General features: G+C 38.1%; 1 protein-coding gene across 3 annotated transcripts in view; it reads right to left on the reverse strand.

Moving 5' to 3' along the window:
- NEDD4 (NEDD4 E3 ubiquitin protein ligase) overlaps positions 1-23,045 on the reverse strand; it is a 51,112-nt gene that overhangs the window by 21,089 nt on the left and 6,978 nt on the right. For 2 of the 3 annotated variants that reach the window (XM_005487843.3, XM_014267627.3), the window contains exons 2-5: positions 19,814-19,887; positions 18,264-18,342; positions 17,134-17,172; positions 16,635-16,688 (exon numbers count right to left, since the gene is read on the reverse strand). In XM_005487843.3, the coding sequence (XP_005487900.2) occupies positions 16,635-16,688; positions 17,134-17,172; positions 18,264-18,342; positions 19,814-19,887 (246 nt within the window). Of the gene's footprint in view, positions 1-10,362; positions 16,610-16,634; positions 16,689-17,133; positions 17,173-18,263; positions 18,343-19,813; positions 19,888-23,045 lie in introns of those variants that run through there. The other variant, XM_014267624.3, reaches the window with a different exon arrangement.

A 23,045-nucleotide genomic window follows, 5' to 3' on the forward strand; every position in this document is an offset into this window, starting at 1 on the left:
CAATCACTCCAGAATTTTAATGTTTGTCCATAAAACTTCTCACCACAAGGCTCTGCAGCTTGCTGACATCTATTTCCTTCACCTCAGGGTAAAACCATGTGTTCCAATTTTCTTCTGAAAACTTACTTTAATTTTCAATTTAAATGTTTTACAGCCTTAAAACTCCAGCCCAATCCTATCAGTTTTTTGGTCCCTCTGACATTAAAGCACAGGTATTTCTTGAAGCAGTTCTTTTTGCCTTAGTAATTCTGGTACCTTTTTTCCTTATCTCTGTTGTCCTAAGCTCATCCATTTAACCTTTTAAGTCCTACATGTATTTGGAGAATCAGTGTCTCTCTCACCTGCAAAAAGCACAACTAGATTGTCATAGGTGATAAAATGTAGAAATTTGGAGCTATGTCATTTCAAATTCAGTTTGCAGTGTGGATGCCATGTTCAGATCTGAAGGGGACAAAAATGAAAATGTATACAAAACATCCACTGTTTTAGTCCACAAACTTATCTGAGACAGAAAGCTACAACAGGTTTCATATCTGTGGAGGCTTCCCTGAACTACTGAAGGAACACTTTCTGTGCTATTATAGACCACAAGACTCTGGAAAAAAATAGTTATCATTTTTGCCTATGAGGTTCTTTTTTAAATGGCACAGCACATACCTTAGACATGTTAAAAGGCTTAGTATTTGTAAAGTTCTTGGCAATCCTCAAGTGGAACATGCCTTCCAAATAAATTATTGGAATGTGGGACAAAAGTTTGCTCTATTTTAGAAACCCTCAGAACATTGTGTTTGTTACCAGCACAATTTGAGTGTGGGCTCCTGTTATTCACTTTATTATTCTGCTGTCTCTCCTATTTTTAGCAGAGTTAGCCTCGATACCCAACTCTTGAACAGTACTTTCTCCTCCAGCCAGAAAGCACAACCCTGAGTGGAGATTTTTGTTGACCTCCAAACAACTAAGACATAAATCAGATAGCAGGAATGATCTCCAGCAACGTGTCCCCCATGACAAGCTGACTAACTGCCTGCCACGAGGTGCCAGAGCAGCAACAGACACTGCACACAGAACAACGAAATGCCAGCCGGGCTGGAACTGTTTGGATCTCTGTTCCATCAGAGCAGGCAACACACACAAGTGGGTCAGTTGTTCTTGTCAACTTCTAATTTCTTAACAGCCAGAGAACTCAAACATTCTGCTTGGCATAAACCTCAATTAATGATATACTGCACTAACAGAGAGGCCTTGTATTTTACTGATTCACTGGTTTAGTCTATAGAAAGTTATTAAAAACAGGTGAGGACAGACAGCTGCTGTACACAATTCACCTGAAGAACTCCAGTGCAATGCCAAAGCATTCAAAGAAAAGCACCAAAAGACAGTAATTCTGTTCAAAACTGATTTTCATCTATTTTATGAATATATGCTTACTGAGTTTTAGGTTTTGGACTTTTTTTTCTGCAACTCCCATCAGAAACTGACGTAGATTTTAAACAGACATGCTTATCTGAGTCACACATTTAACAGCAGTACTGAGAACATATCCCAAAATTTAGTATGTTTGAAAATGGGTCACTGAATGTAATGCCTTTCTTAATTACTGGATTCACCACACAGCCTTTTGAAACAGCTCTTGTATAAGACCAGGGTGTTGAAATAATAAGTATTTTCTCTACCAGATTTTGTGACAAATGTTTGGTGGTATTAGTGCATTAATTAGAATCCAAGCATATTCCCAGTCTTTTTCTGAATAAACAGGCAGCTAGTTGTGCACAGGTTGGTCTCTGCACAGAAATCCACAGCTGCATGGCAAAACAAGAAAGCATACAGCTTTTATTGGAGGGAACATAAGTATCAATTCAAATTGAAAAAACAAACAGTGATCTGGACTATCGCTGCTTAAGAAAACATGAGCTCAATAGATGCCTTATAAAACCAACATTCTTCTTGCTTAAACACCCAAACATCAACATTAGTTACAAGCTTGATGAGAATGAAAAAAACTCTCCTGAGCTACACTAACAAATTCAATTATTTTTCTTTTCATGCTGCACTGAGTGTATTATTTGGTTCTGTTAAACTCTAAATTGAAAAAAGTGAGAGCATTTTTTTCTTCCATAAAATACTGCCAGCATATGCTATTCATCATGAAAAAGTTACAGTTTCAAAAAAACAAGATTCAATTATGACATGAAGATTGTACCGGATTCCACGAGTAATGTTTTCTCTATCTTGCAATGCAATAAATACTTGGCTGCATGGAATTCATTACAGTCCCAGTCTCTTGAATTTTTAAGGGGGACCTGTGGATTGTGAGGAGATTTTATTTTTTAGTGACACGTAGGCATTTCTTTAGAGCTGGCATCTATGACAGAGAGATATAAGACCCTATCAGCATTTTCAAAAAAGGGAGAATACATACTGTTGGGTCAAGGGTTATCACACAACATGTGTTTGTGCAGGACCTTCAGCCTGCTGCCTGTTCCAACAGCAAGGTGTCAGCACAACATGCTTCAGCAGTTTTACCATCTGCTTAACAGACAGCATTTAGAAATGACACTGAGGTTATTTTCACTAATTCTCTCTCTCACTTCCAAAGATACTTTCAGACAACTGCTTATCTAAAGGCATCATCTGTTTCTCCATTTATAGCTTACACATTTTATATGGCACCAAAATCTTACCACTTCCTTAAAAGTTTATATTTAGTTTACAGTACTTTTACAACAATAATCATATATCAGTCCACTCAATGTGTGCTGCCTTGTCCTTAAAAGTTTATTAACAATGAAATTTAAGACAGGTTTTTTTTCCCACACAGTTCACAGGAAGGCAAATTGTCTAATATAAGCAAAGCATACTTCAGAACAACATAAACAGAGAATATGTCAAAAGTTATTAATGCATTGATTTTATTCATCAGAACTTTGAGTTCCTTTGGTTTGATGTATGCATGTGTCAAACAAGCTACCATATAAAAAACAGATACATTACATTTTATGAAAAGTCAAAAGCCAATCCAGACTTGCTCTCCTGTGTTAAATCTGCCAATATTCACCACAAAAAAATTAGAAAACAGTACCAAATATTTAATTAAGTACTATTTCAACAAGTAATTTCTGACATTAAATCAGTTATCTTCATAATAGTATGAAAACATAAAACTCTTGCATCTGTTTGTGAAAGCTCTTTTGCCCTATCTTAAGACTTCAAAGAAAGTTTGAAAAACAGTCTTGTAGTAACAATTCCAGGCGCACTTTCACCTTCTCCATTTAACACTATAAAGCTTAAAACACAGAAATGCCAAACTCTATCAAATGTTAAAACTGCATGTGTAATTTGCTCCCAGAAGTAACAACATATAAACCAGATATAGCAGATGTTTACTACAGTGGCTAATTAACACAATCAGCTGAAGGACTTCATACAGTCAATCAACTTTTTGCTTTTCAGAGCAAGAGGGAAGAAACAGAATTAAAAATAAGATAAATTACTTTTCTCCAAAAGGGAGACAATTGGAGCATGTCTGCATCATGGTCTCACTCCTATGAAGTTGATCCAGTTCAGGATCACACAGAGCCACAAAGTCAGGCTGAACCTGGAAGCTGCTTTTCAGCCCTAAATGAAATCACTTTATCAGGGATCTACAGGTACCTGGCCACTTCTTAGAGCATGAGGCCAGAGCAGGGCTGGATGCAGCCCCCATGGCCTCACCCTGCTCCAAAGTCATTCCAGCAGTTTTTAAAAGCATTCCTAAGTCTTCTGTGGATGCAAATGCAGCATCAACACCAACTCAGGGCTGCCCTTGCCTCTTGCTGCCAGGTTAAGGGCAGACACAGCACCTGGCCAGAGCAGAACTCAGTGGTTGGGTTTGTTTTAAGGTCTGCTGTGCTCAAGCTATAAATCCCACCTGTCCAAAATCAGTCTGCATGAACTGACCTTGGATGCCTCAACCTCTAACAACAAAAGGTGACCACAACACAAATAATCCAACTACAATCACTTTTCCAACAAAACAGTATTACAGTTTATTCCAGACAAGCTCAACAACACTACCAAAGTTATATTACACTTCCCACCTCAGACATTGTTTTATTAGCCTATAATTTGCCAGATGTTAACCACTTTAGATTTCTCATTAATAAGCTAAATATTTGTCCCAAAACAAACTTAGAAACAACGAATAGTAGAATAACTGGCTAATGCAGAAACTCTATTGAAAAAAGAAGTAATAGTCATAATAAATTCTGGAATTCCTTTTCCTTAAAAAGCTCTTGTACTTGGACATTACCAAAGAGGCCATCTCCCTTATGCTAGGAAAATCCCTGATTGCCAGAGAAATCATCCAGGTCTGAAAGAATCCAGTTCTGTGTTCCTTACCACATTCCTCTCACTGAGTAGCGGGAGTGTCTCATTTGCATTTTAATATGTCCTAACTTCAATGACTCCAATTCAAGTTTGTATGTAATTTCAGCCAGGAACTTGCTGATGTCCTTCTTAAATCCTGTTTGCTTATGTTACAGTTGATACAGCTGAAAGCAGCCAAGGTCTCAAACAATAATTGCAGCTATCTGTAGAGGTTTCAGTTTATTGTAAACTATCATGACAGAAAAAAAGAATGATGCACTCTCTTGAAACAGAGATGATTATAGATCCATAAACTAACACTGCAATGAGCTACAAACATTTTGCTGGCTGCATTCCCAAATCAGCATGTTCTGTTTGTCACAGGGAATAAGGAAAAAAATACACTTGAAACAGAGACACTTCACAGAAATGCAGGGCAGTCCCCTTCAGACAAGGGTGAAAGTCAGTCACAAGCAAATGACTGAAAAGGCCACTCAGTTTTGCTTACTTGCTTAATCTGTGAAATTCATCCACTTCTGGAAGATGAGAAAACACGTGTTGGAACACAGAAGAGCACTCTGCCAAGGGTGAGGGTAGAGCATTTCTACCACTTGATCCTCTGTGGCTGCAAGGGCTGAGCAGGCACCAGAGAGCCTGGGGGTCAGATTAACACTCTGCCTACCCTTGTATCCTTTCCATGGAATGGCCAGGAGCAGATGCTCAAGGAATAATAATAACAGTGGCAATTAAGAACAGTACTTCCTTTGACACAACCCCCCAATGAATAAGTGGTCATAGACCTCTTGATCCTGACATTAAAATACATATTGAAAATACCCTTTGATGGACCTTTCTTCAACTTACCTAACTTCTTAAAATCCATTTCTACTTTTGATATGCAGATATTGAGACAATTTGCTCAGTAACATATAAAAGAATATCTTCCTAAAAAAGTGGAATGGAAAAATTCACCTCCTCTAAAGTATAGTTTTATAAATTCCCTCTATACCACCTTATTTTTCCAAAGCTGAAAAACCCCTGGCCTACTTAGTGTTTCTCCTCACATAAAGCTCACCCCAATCTTGCAACCCTTCTTTTTTTAGTTCTGTTATCCATGCTTCCTGAAAAAGGACCACTAGAAAAATACATGCCATGCCCTTATGATTTGTACAATTCCATAATGGTGGTTTTAATTTTGTTAGTTTATTTCTTCCCTAATAAATCCTAAGCTTTTATTTGCCTGTCAATAAGATCTGAGCTGGCATTTTCAGCAAGTCTTTCCCCATGACACAAACCATTTCCTGACCAGTATTGCAGGCCATCACCAAGGGTACATCATTAGCTGCTTTTCATGTGTGCAACACTTGGCATTTTTCAACACTGATTTCCAAATTGCCTATTTGGGAAAAAAAAAAATAAATTAAAGCTATGATCCTGTCCCATATCTAAAAGCCTGCAAGTTCTTCAGGTAATGAGGAGTAAAGGAAAAATGTCTCTAGCTTGCCCTGTGAACATGTTTTACTTTAACACATTCTTGAAGGGATACCACATTTTAAAAAACACAGTAACTATAGCTTGTGGCAACATTAAAGAAGCCACAGCATCAACGCTACCCACTCTCTCATGGAAGATTAAAAGGACATGAATCACCCAGAAGGCTGGATAATTACATATTTACATAAGCTGTTTCAGGAGGCCTGCTCTGCATGGTTTTGCAGTTTTAGTTTCCCCATTTTTTTCTGGCAAGAGAAACCTGCCCAAATTCAGTTCAGCTGCAGACTATAAACAGAATTAGGCTAATCATAATCTCCACAGAGCACAATCAAATAAAACTTCTTAATATGTACATGTAATGTTTGCTGAGGACTGCAAAGTGCTAGAGCTTTAATATACTGGTATATTCAAGTATCTGCTTCCTTAGAGTATGATGATATTCTGAAAGTTACATATGGCTCAGCGTTGCCAAATGCAACCTGTGAAACCTGAAAAACTTCAGGGATCAAGTTATTACCTAATAATGTTATTTGATCACTTCCTTTCCATCACTTTCCTAATGCATCCACATAGCAGGCTCTAATATCTATCCCATCCTTTGTGTGCCATCTTTTTGTTCCCCTGAAGGAGGACTGCTAATCAAAAGCTGAAGCATGAAGAAAGGCAGAGAAGAAGTTGTAACTAACTCTGCGTTTAAGGAAGACGAAAACCAGAAGAAATTAGTACCAGCTATTAAAGCACCACAGGTGATTAAAGCACAGAAGCAGGAAATTACCTACAACTAATTATAAATTGTTCATTATTGTGATTAACACAGTCTGCACTGTCTTCCCTTCAATGTATTGATGTATATTTCAGCTTCCAAAATTTGTCTGACACAGCACATACATTCCTGTGTGACTGAAGTCTAACCTAATCACCCTCACAGTTCCTCAGAAAGACACAACCTTCCCTTCAAGCCCAACTCTCCCTGACTGAACTGACAGACCATGACACAGCAATGCACCACATGCTCCTGTAATGTGATCCTCCCAGATATGCAATACTGAACAATATGAAAGTTGTTAGGTTATGAGGTTACCATAGCACAGCAGCATAAAGTGTTGCCAATTTGTGCTTTGCTTTGTACTGGCTCCATAATCTTCTGCTTTTGCTGCTCCTTTTCCACCTCACCTCCTTGCACAGATTTGGGACACTGATACACATGCAGCCCTTTGCTCCATGTGCAAAGCTGGAGCTGAGCCACAGCTGTCCTTCGCTTCTCCTGGCACTTCTCCCTGGCTGGATAAATGTTTTCTGGGAGGGAGTTATGCCATGACAGAAGCTCTACACCTAAGGAGAATGCAAGACACAAAACAACCTCAGACTACCCAGCACTAACTTGTGGTGCAGCATTTATCAAGGGAATCACAATCTTCCAGACACAGGTTCTGGTCTCCTCAGCATGTTCAGATCAGCTGGGAATTTGTTCAAGAGAGAAATCCTCACACACAGCCCCCTCAAATTACTGTTTTACTAAATTTAAATTTAGTACAGTAAGATTCAAATAGCATCTTTTATGAAGGCAAAGTTCCAGAGTTCAGTGAAAAAAGCTCAAGAGTTCCAACTAAAAGGTTTCTCTTACGTGAATCTGACAGTAGAAAAACAATTTGGTTATTTTACACCATCTCTGAAGTTTGGGGGATTTTTCTGCTTCAAAACATGTCATTTCAATAACTAGAGACAAAACTCGAGCAAAATTACTTGTAAGGACTATAACACAATTTATTCCCTCAATTGTATAAGAAGTTATTTTAATGACATACAGCTGCTGAAATAGATTTGCAAGTTCATTTACAATATTCACATATCCAATAGAGAGTGATACTGATGGGGAAGGAATAGCTAATGTCAACAGGGATGTCAACATGATCTTATACTTGTAGAAGAGATTAACAGAACTTTTAATTTTTTAGAAGTTTATGTTCTACAAGAACTGGAACTGTATCCACTGTTTCTGCCTTTCTCTGTACCTCCTGGACTTTATGTATGTATGATGGGAAGCAACCTGTTCCCCTACTCACTCCTACCCTGCCAATCCACATCTGTGATGTGAAAATGCTTTAGTTGCAGATTTATTTCTACCCCAAGCAGAGACAGATGCACTAAAAAAAAAACAAACCCAAAACAATAATGAAAAACCCCAAAACATTAAAGTAGAAATACATAGTCAAGGACAACCTTCAATGCTGTAACCATGGACTTCTTTCTTTCTCCTGCTTCCCATAAATGAAATTCCAATATCTATTAGAGAACCTCTTCAATAAGTTCCCAGTAAAGATCAGCAGTCACACACAGGCCACCACCATTCCCCATTTTGTAACTTAATTAAAAAGAATCCAAAGCCAGTTGTCATAGAAATGGTGTTGATTTTTTTTAAGCCAGCCTTTAACAAGCTGTTGATTATGGAAAGCAGGAAATGTGATCTGAGGTGGCTGAAGGCTGGTAGCAAGGCATGGAAGAAAAGAATGCATAGACCTTTTGCTGCTTCAGCCTCTGGAGTCTCTGACCACAGCACTGATTTGATTTCATGGCTGCCCTGTACAGATAGCTGACATTACTAAATGCTACTCCAGTATCAACTTGTTAAATTTGAACCCAGACTCAGCATATCAATATACTAGGCCAGACTAACTGGAGTCAAGAGAAATATTTTTGGAGTTGTTTATTTTTAAATGAGTCACAATACACCAAGATAATTAACTGGACTATGTAATTAAATGATTGCCATAGAATCTGTTGTATTGGTCACAAAGACTAATAACAAATACAATGGTATTTATCTATTTTATTCCAGTCAGTTACTGAACTGCTGTGAAGTCAGCTATGGTTTTTGCTTGGTTTGGTGGAGGAAGCTTTTACATTTTTTGATAACATGTTTTATAGAATATTTACCTATTTACTGGTTTTACATAAAAACTGAAAATAGCCATTTGAGAACTGAAAATTTTCTGTAGCTGATGTTTGTGTCAATCCATTGTAAACACTGCTCCTGGGAACTGAAACAAATTACTGCCTGCCCAGTGTCCTAGGAGGTTTGCTGGAAACGTTAGCTAACAATCCAATCCTGAACTTGGATTAAAATACAGATTATCTTTCATATCAGCTGCCATTAAACACAGAGACCAGCAGTGCAAGTTGATGAGAAATATAATTGAAGTGCATGACTCAACTCTTTTTTCACAATATACTTTCAAAATAACTGACACAATTTAATTAGTCTGGATCTAACGTGTTTGTGCTTATTGTGGATTTTACCCCTCACTTTACAGTGAGATTTTGGGAAAAAGAATCACCAAACAGTATATATAATGATTATCTATTCCACTCTGAGTTTTATAAAGAATTTTAAGCATAAATCACAGTTTCCCAAGAAGGAAAGTCAAAGTGTAAAATCATCAAGCACTGCTCTAAGGGCAAAAAAAGACTGAAAATTCCAGGCTAACACCTCCAAGGTGAATTTCTAGTTTAGATAGGGATTGTCATAACTGTAAGGTCTTTGGCAAAAAGCCCTTTGCTTAAACAAACACATTAGTTACATGGTAGTAGTGTCAAATCAATGAGAATGAGTTCTTAAAACAATTTTAGTAACCATCAATTGTTGCACTTTTATCAGCATTCATAACTAAAAATATTCAGACAATTTAAGTCCTCACAATGTTATTTAAACTATCTTAAAGGCTGAAAATCTACCTTCCATGTGGCCTATGCTTTACTAACTGCCTCAAGAGCTAGTAAGAGTAGACACCTCTACCAGCAGTTTAGCTGGACATGAATTTCATTACAAAAAAAAATATATTTAATATAAGCCTTCTAGACCCAAGTACTGTAATTTGAACAGCAATGTTGTTGGAAGCGGTATTAAGTTACTCAGTACTGCTCAGGCTGAAATAGTAGTTGGAAGGAGGAAAAAAAGAGTGAGAGGAAACTGAAAATTCCTGTGGTTCAGGGTGTATACAGAAACAAATGGTATTTACAGTTTCTCTTCTCAAATACGACTTATCTTTAATTCTACATACAACAAACCGTTCTGTAAAACAAAGCCTATCTGAAATAAAACTAAAAGATCACTCATTTTTACCCATTTTATATGCAAACTTCAGTAACTGCTATTAATTTACTGAAAATTTAGGTGTTTATAACTACAAAATTTCATCTGAAGTTCAAATGACTCCCACGTCTCCATAAGTAGACAAGAAAATCACTCTGAGCTCATGTAAACAGCAAACTATTGTTTAAAAATCTATTAACGACGCTTATTTCACAGCAACACCTATTTACCTATGCCCCATATTCTAAGAAACTAATCTAAAACCCAAATGTTACAGATAATTAAAAAATTAACTTCCTAATGGTGACAATTTGACACTATTAGGAAACTCTGAAATCACTGTGCTTAAGCCTTGGTTGCAAACTTTTACTACTTTCCAGCTAAATTTCAACTCTAAGATAGCATCACATTTTTCTACAAACCACAACACTCACCTTCTGGGGCCTCCACAAAGTGCTAGACGTTTCCCTTTTAGAGGTTCCATATCTTTTCCTAACACCAGTTGTTTTTCCTTCATTCCCAGCTTTGAACTGTATGTGCAACTGAGACGTCCTTGCACTATGACACTTGTATTTAAGGCTGGATAAGCAGCAAGAAACTTTTTGACGTGATCCTTCCAAGGAAACACTTCTTTGCAAAATATGGGGAGTTTTGCTCATCTGTGCATTGGGTCCTCCTAGTTCATTTATATTAATCTGATATTCTGAATCTGTTTTTGAGGGCAGACAAGCAGATGTGCTACGCTCCAGTCTTAAATGAGGGTATTTTGAACCAGAGTTCAGATTTAACTCTGGACTGCAAGAGCCATTAACCATTTCACTGCTTGATGCAAATGCTCTTTGTTTAAGATGAACTGAAACACATGGGAAGCCATCAGGTACTTCTTCACAAGTTGCCTGCTGAGGACCACTCAAAATTTGACTTTTGTCCTGTAATGATGCATTCAAATAAAGTGGGCGGATGTCTCTGACCTCGCCAGAAGAGCAAACTGTTTTAGACAGTCTAAGTCCATTGACTGCTGTTGAAAGGAATCCCTTGGAAATGGTCTGATCTTCTTTTTGTGCCAGCTCACTAGGAGAAATAATTAATTTATGAGATGTTTGATAGGTGCCTCTGTGTGGTAGCTGACCTGAGCTTACTGGAGAAGCTGGAGGAGTACTGGAAGGACTCCTAGGAAAAATAACCAGTGATGAACAACGTCGCAATGGAATTTTAGTTTTCTTCCTCACTGACACAGCATCTTGGTCAAAAGTAGTATTACTTCTGTACAGTGTTTCCTGAGATGAGTTGCTCCTGGAGGGATTACATTTGTTTCCAGTGCTTCTATATGAAGAGTCACCATGTGCAACGCTACCACAGAAAGTACTGTCACTTGTCCAAAGAGTGCCACTGCCACTGTCACTGATGACACTGTTAGCATATGAACCTCCATCACTTGTGGTACTTGCACATGATCCGTAGTCACTGCCAGCACTGCTGAACGAGCCACTGTCACTTGCTGCAATGCTGCTGAGGCTGCCTCTGCCCAGAGCAGCACTGCTCAGAAGGCTGTCATTACAGCGCTGCTCAGACACGGCTCCAGCACCGCAGCTCCCTTCGCTACCAACGCCAATGAATGAAGTGTCTTCACCAGCAGCCACGGCATCACCAAACCTAGAACATCCACTCTGCTTCCTAGACTGCAAGGAAATGTGCAGTGAACTGCTCTTTTTTATTTGCAGTGAAGAAACAGTCGTGCTTTTCTCTGGATTAATTACTTGTTGCACTACAGGTGCATAAGCAGCTTGTCTAGGAATTAGTTTCACTTGTGTAAAGCTAGGTGCAGAACTCTGCGATTTTTTGAAGTACATACAATTATTCCTATCCAAAAAATCTTCAGAGGTTTCTGATAATGGGTCTGTGTTGCTTCTTTGGGTAGCAAAATGCAATCTTAACCGTCGTGCCATTTGTTCTCATTTCCACGCATGTTAGCAAATGAAAACCACAAAGATCCTTCAGCAGAAAGGCTACAGGCAGCTGCACAGAACCCAGAGCTGGTACATTGCAACAGTAAAAGCCCATAAAAGTTGCAGTCTTTGTCCTAATTTCTACAAGATACTAGCATTATAAAAGAAAGTACCTCTTGAAATAAGCCAGCCATTCCTTGAACTGTAGTTTCTGGACCGTCGTTGATTGCTTGCAGTCAAAAAGGCTTCATTTAAAAAGCTCTTATGTTCCAGGGATCTCAGCTGCGACACACTGACAAACACTACTGACCTTGTTGCAATTACACCTCCTGGAATTTGCATAAATGAATGCTAGAATAGGCTTCCAGAACTTGCAGGCTGCAAGCAGCAACGCCGGCTGCGGCTGCACGAGCTGAGTCAATGCGTCCGCACTTTCCTCAGCAGCGTATGACTACTAATATTTTTACCCATAGGTTTAGAATTACAGGAAGTTGGTAGGAATGAAGTCCCATATAATTGAGTATCAAGTCCAGGATTGAATTTCCAAATAGTAACCATGCTAGCAAACTGCTGAGGTCTGAATTATGCACAAACTAGTGAAATAAGCCTCCTCTCCCTTAAGAAAATGTTTTTCTGCACTATTTAAATAAAACTTGAAAGCAATCTGGCATTATCTTGCAATCCAAATGCTGCTAAGCAATCACACTTTCTAAAGATCTGCACATAGTAGAACCCTCTGTGCTTATTAATTCATAATTTTAAATGAGGTGCAACTGAAAAGGGGCCAAAACAAAGTTTTGCTGGTTAATAATCTGGCATTTGTTTTTATTTCTAGTTTGACCTTTTCTAACTACAGCTGTTAAAGGTAGAAAGAAACAAAATTACTCTTACAAACCTAACTACCTCATCTTATTTGCTGGAAGCCCAGAGTAAGGACACATTCATTACAGTTCAATGTGATTTGCAGATATCTGACCAGCTACACAAACTTTAGAACACTGAACTAAGTATGCACAGAGATAAAAAGCATTACCAAACAGAATTACAGAAGAAAGCTATTCTCTGTAAGTATACATAAACTGCCTCATAGATTCATAACTAATTTTTTTCATGTTCATTTTTTAAAGAAAATTATCAGCATGTCAAGAAATTAATATACTGCAAATTCTTCCAAGAGTAAAGGGATTGAGAATTCCTACAAAATGTTTCACTGGCTCATACAATCGGTAGAGGTCCTTTGCTGGCACCTAGTGGGACTTTTGATAAAAGACAATGTTGAATCCTGCTGTTAAGTGGGATTTTTGTTGTGGGTTTGTTTTGAAAAACACCAACATTTGGCCATGAATGTACTTTTGAATACATAAGCCATCTATGATGCAGTACTGAATGCTACTGCTCTAACATGAAGTTACTTAGTGCTGCTCAAAGAGTACAAACAGAAGAGAACACTAGGCCATTTGTACTTTTATAGGTCATACTACCAGGAGTTTTTTCTGCTTCATATTTATTTAACCTTTACTGTATTTTAAGCTAGAAGGCAGTAAAGTTAACATTTATACCTCCTTCCCCAAAAAGAGCCAAGAATCAAATTCACAGTACCTTGTTTGCAAGAAACAAATTTGTTTTCTAATTATACTCCAGGGCTTACTTAACCTCCATTACCTGAATTCCATTATTAGAATGCAGCAATAAATGAATACTAGCTTATTCATAAAAAGCCAACAAATACAACACTTCATTTATTTCATTATAACCAACAGGACTTCTTCTAAAGTTATATGTTGGTGGGGACTGGGATGGGGAGAGAAGAGGAAAGGAAAATACCATGAAAGGTTCTTTTGGTCAGTTTCAAAAAGTTACATTTGTACTTCAAGCAATACAGTAAAAAATACCCATAAAATCAAACAAACCAAACACAAACCAAAAACATCAGCAAGTGACCCTAAGATATGTGAGCAAAAAGTAAAAAATGCATTTCTTAAGGCTTCTTCTCTCCCCAATAACAAATATATTAGTGGACAGTTTGTAACATGCTGGTGTGATGTGAAGTGCAACCATTGGAGGTGCTGGTTTCTTTCAGTAAAAGCATTACCTTCTCCCACAGTGGATGATCAGAAATCTTTTGTTTAATTTTACTAAAGAAACCCCAAAAAAACAATAAACTGACATAATTTGGTAACTCAAGACAAGATTCCAGCAAAATTTCTCAACATGTCTCTCTTCCTCAGCTACACCTGATTAGGTGTTGCCAGCCAACTGCAGCTTTCTCAGGTAATGTCAAATGGCTTTTAAAGTGTTAAATTCAATGTTGCTGAATTAGAGTTGGCATAAATATAAACTAAAAGTTAGTATTTTTAAATATACCAATAGTTCCATTCAAAGCTTAATATCATCGATTTCTTCAGTATCAATAACAGATTTAGGCACTTACTTTGCAAGATTATCTATATTGTGGCCAGGTACTGTAAGACAGACAGCAAGAGGTGTGGTCTCTTCACTGATTCACCTTTTAAGTGATCTCAATGCTCTTCTCGACGTTTTTCTAGTGTGCTTTTAAAGACAACCTTTATTAAAGGCTCAACAAACCACTCAAATTCTCTATTCTACCAAGGGTTTGCAAGCCAGAAGAACAAACTAGATTTAGCAGTCTTTTACCAAATCCAAGACAAGTGATTTTTGAAAATTTTAAAGCTATTACAAGAAGATTTCAAAACTCTGACTACTGGCAATATAAATTTCAAGTCTTGCCACTGCAGCAAGATCTGAAATTTAACCTAAACTCTGAAGAAAGGTTTTGAGGCTGGTATTCAAGAACACAACATTTCTTAAAAACAAGCAGGTATTTCTGGCTTCCATTTATCCCTAAAAGTTAAAGGGAATAAAAGCACTTGAGAGAAAATTTTGTCAAGAGGAAATTAACCATTGGTAGGCACAAATATAAGAATATTTTAGTTTTACCAGATTGCTCACATTTAGACTTTAAACACTCATCCAATAGGGAGATGAAAGAACACTGAAAATAACAGAATAAAATACTAAAATAGCAGAAGATGAAACACCTTTTGATCATAGCTACTTAGCAAGGCACCTATTTGTGACATGTGAGGATGAATTAAAAGTGGGGGAGCTTGTCAACACTAAATAACAATCATAGCTAAGGCAACAATTTGTCTTATTTAAAAGAACTCAAGACATTTGGGATAAAAGTTTCTGAGAGCCAGCTGAAGAGGAACAGGGAGATGGACTGTTCCATTCACCAAATGAGATGGAAACAATCAAAATATAGGGATTTAATTACAGAATTATAGAGTGACTGATGAGGTCATGACACTTTGATCTCTAAATATAATCACGCATGGGAAACAAAGCACCGTTTCCCAGTTGATACCAACAAAACGTTTAACTGGTTCCTCTGCATAAGCAAACAGATCAAACAACTCATATATTTAGATACAGAAAGAATGTGAAGGAGTTCTATTGGAAAACACAAAGTAAACACTGGCCTTCTCCCCACAAAAAATCAAGAATCCTACTTTCTGATCATGCCTCGTGGCCTCCAGGTGGTGGCAGCAATGCTCTAACGAGACAGGCAATGGACAGAGAACTTGGCCGTGCTGAGGAATATGCTCCAGCCCATAATACTACGTGCAGATGAAAATCTGAGCATCCTAAAAAACAACATTTAACCTCCCATGTAGGGACAAGTGCTTGTGATTCCCTTTAACACTGCTTTTAAATAAATCAAAGAGACATCATATTTTGAATACTTGGGACAGGTAATATCATCAGTTAAATAGTGAATGGCCTGGGGACTGTGTAACGCCTGTAACCAAGAATCAAGCCTCCTCCTTCTTAAATCTCATTATTCTAGGCAGTTTGTACTTATATTTACACACATTTTCACTCTTCCCAACCTCAGAAGAGCAGCACCTTCGTATGGTTTACTGAACACGTGCATTTTAGGAAAGAATGTTTTTCATGGCCAACACACTACTCAAGCACAAAGCACAGAGAGATCCTTTCTTTGGAATGAAACCGTGTTTGGCCTTCAAGAGCTCTCAACCCCTTCCATTAGTTCCAAACTCCTGCAGAAGGGAAAGGTACCTTAGTGACAAGGAACATCGGTGACACAGATGCAAGTGTCATGACTGTACTGCTACAAGCTTACTCACAATGGAACACACAAACAAACACAGGTAATCAGACATCTGGACACAAAATGACAGCTTGGGTCAGAGGAGGAATTTTGATTTCACTGAGATAAAAGCACAAGCTAGCTCTGTCTCACCAGTGAGCTGCCATTCAGAGTGACACCTATCTACGAGATCACAATCCATTGTTCACTTCTTGAGCCTTCCAAAGAAAATCCATGTATGCTTTCTTTGATGCTACTCCTCACACACTGAAGAAGCTTCTCACACCACATCTCAATACTGCTTTGTTTGTAAGGAAAAATAAACATCCAAGGCAGAGCTTTCAATATCACCAAAGAATTTGGTCCTGTCATGTGAGCAGCACTAAGAAAGAATGATGCTTTCATGAGTTAAAGCACATTAGAAGTTTACAGTAACAATGTAACTGCTTCAGAGCTTCAGGAGTGTGGCAACTGTCACATAAATAATCAGGTCTGCCTTGAGTTTTAGGTGTCATTATAGAAATTAAAGTTGTTTGGAGTGGGTTTTTTATCCACATTGAATCGTGGTGGACTTGCTTTCTTTCAAGTCTTTAATACACTGCAAAATTAACACAAATAGACCTACCAAACGGTTTTCATCAAATACTTCAAAAAGCAGTCTGTGTTTCTGAGGATTAACCTATGGAAAAGAAGTATAGTGATAATTAACATATGTACTGAATTCCAGCACTTGTCTTCAGCAAAATCTCTGTGTTTTGGAAAGAAATACCAAAGGTCTTTATTAGACAGCAAATTTATACCCTGTTGCCATTCTACTATGCAATGCATTTCTACTAGAACCAATAAGCCATAACTGGTACTATCCCAAACTGTTTCTAAATTCATGCACATGCTTTCAAACATTCACAGAATAAAGAAGGCAACGCCAAGACTGAAAATCTGACATTTGTCCCAGAGTTAACAAAAGTATTTCTAAGGAAAGCAGTTTGTGAGCCCTTTAGAACATTAATTGTGGAGTTCTTTCTGAATTAGGGAAGAGTTCTGAAGTGGGGAGAGTAGTGAGTAGTTTTTCCCAATGTGGAATATATCCAACATGTAATAAAGCTATAAACAAAATCACTTACTCTAAATAAGAGTTCTTCATTCCATTTTGGGTTTAAAGACTATGTGCAGAGAAACAAAAAAAAAAAAAAAAAAAAGAGAGCATTAGTTATACTGATAATTCTGTACAAGTGTACATAATTTTTGATGCATTACACATTTTATTCCATGTAACAATCCACTTAATACAAAAGTACCTTTAAGCTTGATATTGCTGGTAAAAATCAAAGGAATCTTGTACTGTTTAATGCAGTGCAGAATGTAGACAATTTGTGCAGGTATTGTGAACTATTTTCCATGCCATGGATGCAGAGAAAGTGCACGAGACACTGAAAATAGTTAATTTAGAGTATGTCCCTTCAGTAACAATCCCTGCCTGCCTCTCAGTTCAACACCCACATTACTTACATGCAAGCTCTTAGCAAATGCCAAATCTCTAAGCAACATCAACTACACAGACCAGGAACAGATGGGCCAAACACAGCACAACTCACTCAGCTCAGCTCATCTTTGAACTGGGATTATTTTAAAAAATACTACAGATAGTTTAATGTAACAATTATCAAAATGGAATGAAAAATATGCATGAGTGATCTCATAAGTCAGAGCCACTATCCAAGTACAACAATTTGGAAGGGTGCTTTCCCTCTCATATATACAGTTCTTCATTTTTAGTTACACTGAGTTAGCAGTACTTTTTGCTGCATGAATTCTAGAAAAACAATGATTCAGGTGAATGGTGCAATTTGATGTTTAAACAGAACAAAGTGGGTTTGTGTTTTTAACGTAAAAAGATAAAAAGTTGTAAAACAAGAAAGATTCTTATATCATTAAAGGTCTCAGAAAATCAGAACAATCCAGTACTTCCATTAATGATGTAGTTTTCAATCAGTACTCACCGTATATTCCTCAGTTTTTCCTCTACCTTTCACTAAATTTTTTGAAGAGAAAATACCACAATAATGGCACAAACAGAGAAACTGAGCAGACCATGGAACGCTCCTTTCCCCACGTCCATTCACTCTAATACACCAATTCTCACATTTCCTCTAGCTTTAACTTTTCCTCTGGAGTCTGTTTTAAAAAAAACCTCAACACAATACCAGAAAGCCCAACCAAAGCCCACCACACCCACACAGATAAGATGACTAACCTTTCTAATAGTTTTTGTCTGAATACTGGTAAGGGCTCCATTCACTGGATCATACAATGTCACTTTCACATATGGGTCACTGGGAGGGAAAAAAACCAAACAAGTAGTACGCTGCTCTTTGGTCACCATTATCAGCAGTCAGGTTTTGAAAGGCTTAAATTAATAGCAGTTATGTAATCAGGGGGTCACAATTACTTTACAAATACCACAGAGATTTGTAATTACAATCATTTCCTGCACAGTTTCAGAGATAAAACTAATATAAACACTAGTAGTGATAATGATCATATTAGCTATGCCATTCTGTGTATCAGTACAATTTCACTCTGTCCTCTTTCATAGTTATTTCAAGATAACAGATTGAATAAAACCTCTCATTTCAACAAGACAAGCATGAAAAAAATCAGTTGTGACTGAAAAAATCTCAAAGTAACTTTAGAACATCTGGAATTTGAGGTACTTTCTCGAACATGCAACAATTTTACTAAATGTTCTGTCATTTTGAGAGAGTTTGAGTTTAACCTGAATTCTTCTGTTAATGATGATATATCCCAATTATGCTGCTTAAAATGTCTTACTGCCTTTTCCTTTCCTGTGGTACTAAAACACAACATATTATATGAGTTTCTACTTTTCATGAACAATCAAAGCACTCAATTGCACAGAATAGTAACAAATGGTGACCAAGACTGTCTGCCATATAGTAAAAGAGCATATGGTTTTCACATATTTAAGTAATGATGAGAAAAGCTGATCTATTATTGTTTGAAGTTAAAAAAAATTGTACATGAACAAAAACTTAAGGGAGACTGTCTAGCTTTAGGAAAAACACAAATTTCACAAGAGAATTTTTTCTATTGCTAAACTGATGTCACACAGCAATTCTGTGCTAAAATAACAACATTCCTGCACATATGCCAAGGCAGCTGACAGCAGAACTTGTATTAAACCCTTCAATACTTTTCTAGACCCTTTGTACAAAGGCCAGAAGCTAAAGTGGCTTTAGCACAAAATGCATTCTGCCACTTGTCAACTCTACAAGATCCTAAAAGCATTTCAATTACCAACTCACAAGTCTGATCATTCCCTTGCTAAATTTTAAGCCACTGCACATAATTTGAGCTGAAACAGCCTCACAGCCACCAGTGTTTAGTACTGTGCTCATTCCAAGTCTTTCAAGCACAGATGAGAACTCTGACCACAATCAAACTCCAGTTATTTTAACTGTAGTTATTTGAGCTGCAGCCTACCTGAAGGGAAACACAGACCTGCATCCATCCTCCATGGCAGAGCTATTCTATTATGCAGAGAATAAAACATTCCTCTACTTTGTTTTGCCAACACTTAAGATCTGTCCAAGTCACTCTTGGACATGAAAGCAGATCTCTTCATGTTTATATAGGCTCTAATAGTTTTATAAAGTTGCCAGTAGAAGGAGTTCAGATTCTTTTTTTCCCACTTGGCACAGAAGAATTTACTGAGAGCTGAAGAGCTGTAGAAGGACAATAAAGAAGCAGCTGTCCCTTAATCCATTAACAACATATTCTTACCTGGCTCCTAAGAGATCCTTCTTGGCCAGGCCGATTCCAGCTATGACCTTCACCCGGACAATTCGTGTGTTCTCCTTCAAAACAAAGGAACCTGTTCAAGACGCATTCAGATTTCTTTTTCAGGTCTATTTTCAATTAATAAAGCTAAAAGAAATTATAGGCAGAATTTTGAATTCCCACTGAAAACTACAGACTAAATGATGCAGTTACTTTGTCTGACAGAAACAGCTCTATCAGTAACACTCAAGACAAATCTGCATGGACCACAGAAGTTTTCACCTGATGGTATCTTGGCATGCATCAGAGGGAGGGAAATAGACTCTGACAATATTTATTTCCTGGGAAGAACAAAAAGGATATCAAATTTATCAAAATAGGTTAATAAAACAATAATAAACTCTGGAAAGAAATGTAGGAACAAAAAATCTTGCATCTATTTTTAGTAAACAGCACAGAGAGGTCATAATTAAAATATCAGGATTACTGATATGACCTGCCAGCAGGGTATGAGTTTTATAAAAAATAAAAAAATATTTTAATTACACATTATACAAATTAGCTTCACAGGAGTGACATAAGTAATTGCACTTCTCCTGTTAATTAATACAGCTGCACAGTCCTATATGGCTCATCTGATAAGAAACTGAATTCAAGAGGGGAAAAAAAATTCCCAACAGCTGTGACAGTATCAGAGGAGGAATACAAATGATCATTGTTTCTCTGGAAAGCAAAAAGCTTTCCAGATGAAGGGCTGTTTGTAGGAGATGGTGGGCCAGAGAGACACTCGTGAGGAAAGCTGATCCAATCTAGGTTAAGGAGATAGAAGAGCAATGGGGGAAGCAGGAGATGCTCTCCCTGGGGCCTTCCTGAATTCCACACACTACTGAAAGTGCTTTCTAAAGGCCACTCCCAGCAAGCTCTAGGAATGCTCCATCATTAGTCTACCATGTAACTCCCTAACCAACCCCAACTGGAATGGCTCTTAAAGCCAATGGAGAGAACTGCATCCTAATACTGAGGCAGGAACTACTGGCTAAAAATGTAAAACTGAGAACAGACACCTAAAAAAAAAAAAATAATAAAGTAAATTATTTTCTCCCACCCTCTACAGTCAGAGGTGATTGCCTGGGAACTGAGATGAACACCTACAAGGTCCACTGACAAAACAATCAATTGTCCAAGTCAATTCCAGCCAAGTCACAAGTCTATCTTCAGCCTTCACCTCAAAGGACATTGTCTCCTACCAGAAACTCCAGGAGCTCAGAAAAGGAAGACCAACAGACAACCCCTCCCAGCACTGACCACTTGAAAGTGGCCTAAGCTTTCAAAATTCTTAGTCATGACCAGGCTTCTAAGGTACATAACATTATCATGTGTTTTATGATAACAATACAACCAACCAGATTTAAGAAAACATAAGTAAAAAACTATGTTGGCATCAAATTAGGAAGAGCTATTTGTTAACATTTTTATATATAACAAATATCCTAACATATCCACCCATCTTACATTCTAAAACAACGTCCAATTTATCTTCTACCAATTACTTGGCCTCAGTGACATTCAGCATCAGTGGGTTTCTGTGATGATTCCAGAGTCCCATGTGTGCATTTCCCCTCTCCCTGAGCACCCTGACCCCCCTTCCAACAGGAGCATGGTCCTCAGTCACAGCCCATGGGACCCAAATGACAGAAATCACTTTGGCAATCAACCCCACCTTTTCCTTCTCAGAAAAAGACCAAGAGCTAAGGCTGATGTGGGACACACAGTCCTAAAAGATAAAAAGGTTTTCTTGTCTCTGCATTCAGTTGCTTAGACCACGAGGTTTGCTCCATTATTCAAGCATGAGAAAAGCAAAGACAATTAGGTGCTTTTGGGCAAAGGCATCCCAGAGTCAGCCTTAATAGTGCATCAATGCAGTCCACACAGGGGGGATCCCAGAATAGGATCCACACTCCTGAGATTTTAAAGTTGGCTTAATCACATGGTTTGTTTACTTGTATCATAATAGAGATATGAAAGCTATTTTACAAAAAGACAAATTGCTTTGCACATAGCCTTAGGAAACTAGAAGCCACAAACCCAATGCTGGCATGCTGAAGGCTGATTGAAACATGCCTTGCTGAAAGAAAGGTTATTATTTATTTGGGGTCAGTGCCAAACTAGGACAGCTACAGCATTTTAGCTAGCTGAGCAGAACAACCAACCAAACCACCATGAAGGAATGAAAAGGTAGAAATACCTTTCTACATTAACAGAAACAGTTAAAAAAAATTCCTGAATTGTTCACAACAACCTTCCCAACAGATCTCCATTTTCACTTTCACTTTTTCAACTAACCACTCTCACTGCCAAAAGCCACCACACCCCTTTTTGGCTTTTTTAAACTGATAGGTGACACTGAAGAGTCCACTTCCTTTCCCAAGCTATGGTGACTAGAAACTCCAGGAAAAAACCCAGGCTAACAGGCAAGGGCAATACACAATCACAGCATACGAGGTTCCCCAGTCTCTGGTCAGGCCAGTGTGCCATGAGCATCTGGGGAAATTCAGCCAGCTTGATGCAAACGCAGGCAGAAGGGCCTGACAGTGGAAGGAGCCACTGTGCTGTAACCCCACACATCCTGAGGAGGCAAAGCTGCTGACAGGATACAGCCCTGTGACCCTACGACCTCTCCTCCTCACTCACTGATGGCAGAATTACTGAGCAACTGCTGCCACAGCTCAGAAAAGCTGCCACAAACACACTGATCCCACAAAGCACTGAACAGCCAAAGAGCTCCAGCACCTTTTGAAGATCCTTTCATGCAGACAAAAATTAGGCCATGCAAGCTCTGCACGGAGACAAAGCATCTGATACTTGATTCTGGCACCCACCAGGAACAGATTCAAAATCAAAACTTCATGGTTTGAAAAGCAATTTTGAACCTCATCCTCTTCATTCACCTTTGCTCTGGAGATCCTTATTTGCTCCTTCATAGCTATATACAAGAAACTGTGGATCAGTAACTCCTGTAGATTCACAGGCAGCTGCAACATGAGTGGTCTTGTAGAGCAAAAAATAAACAGGCTGCAGCCTGTACCTTTACCCTTTTATATTGACTACAGACACTCTCAAGTTTGCCTTGCTATTCATACACCACTGCCATGCTTCAAGGGCTTCTGGTGGCAGAGGAGGGACAGGCACCTAGCCAGTGAACAGGAACACACCAGCAATGCCTAGCAGCACTGCT

The sequence above is a fragment of the Zonotrichia albicollis genome, chromosome 11 (assembly GCF_047830755.1).
Source record: "Zonotrichia albicollis isolate bZonAlb1 chromosome 11, bZonAlb1.hap1, whole genome shotgun sequence".
Lineage (NCBI taxonomy): Eukaryota > Metazoa > Chordata > Aves > Passeriformes > Passerellidae > Zonotrichia > Zonotrichia albicollis.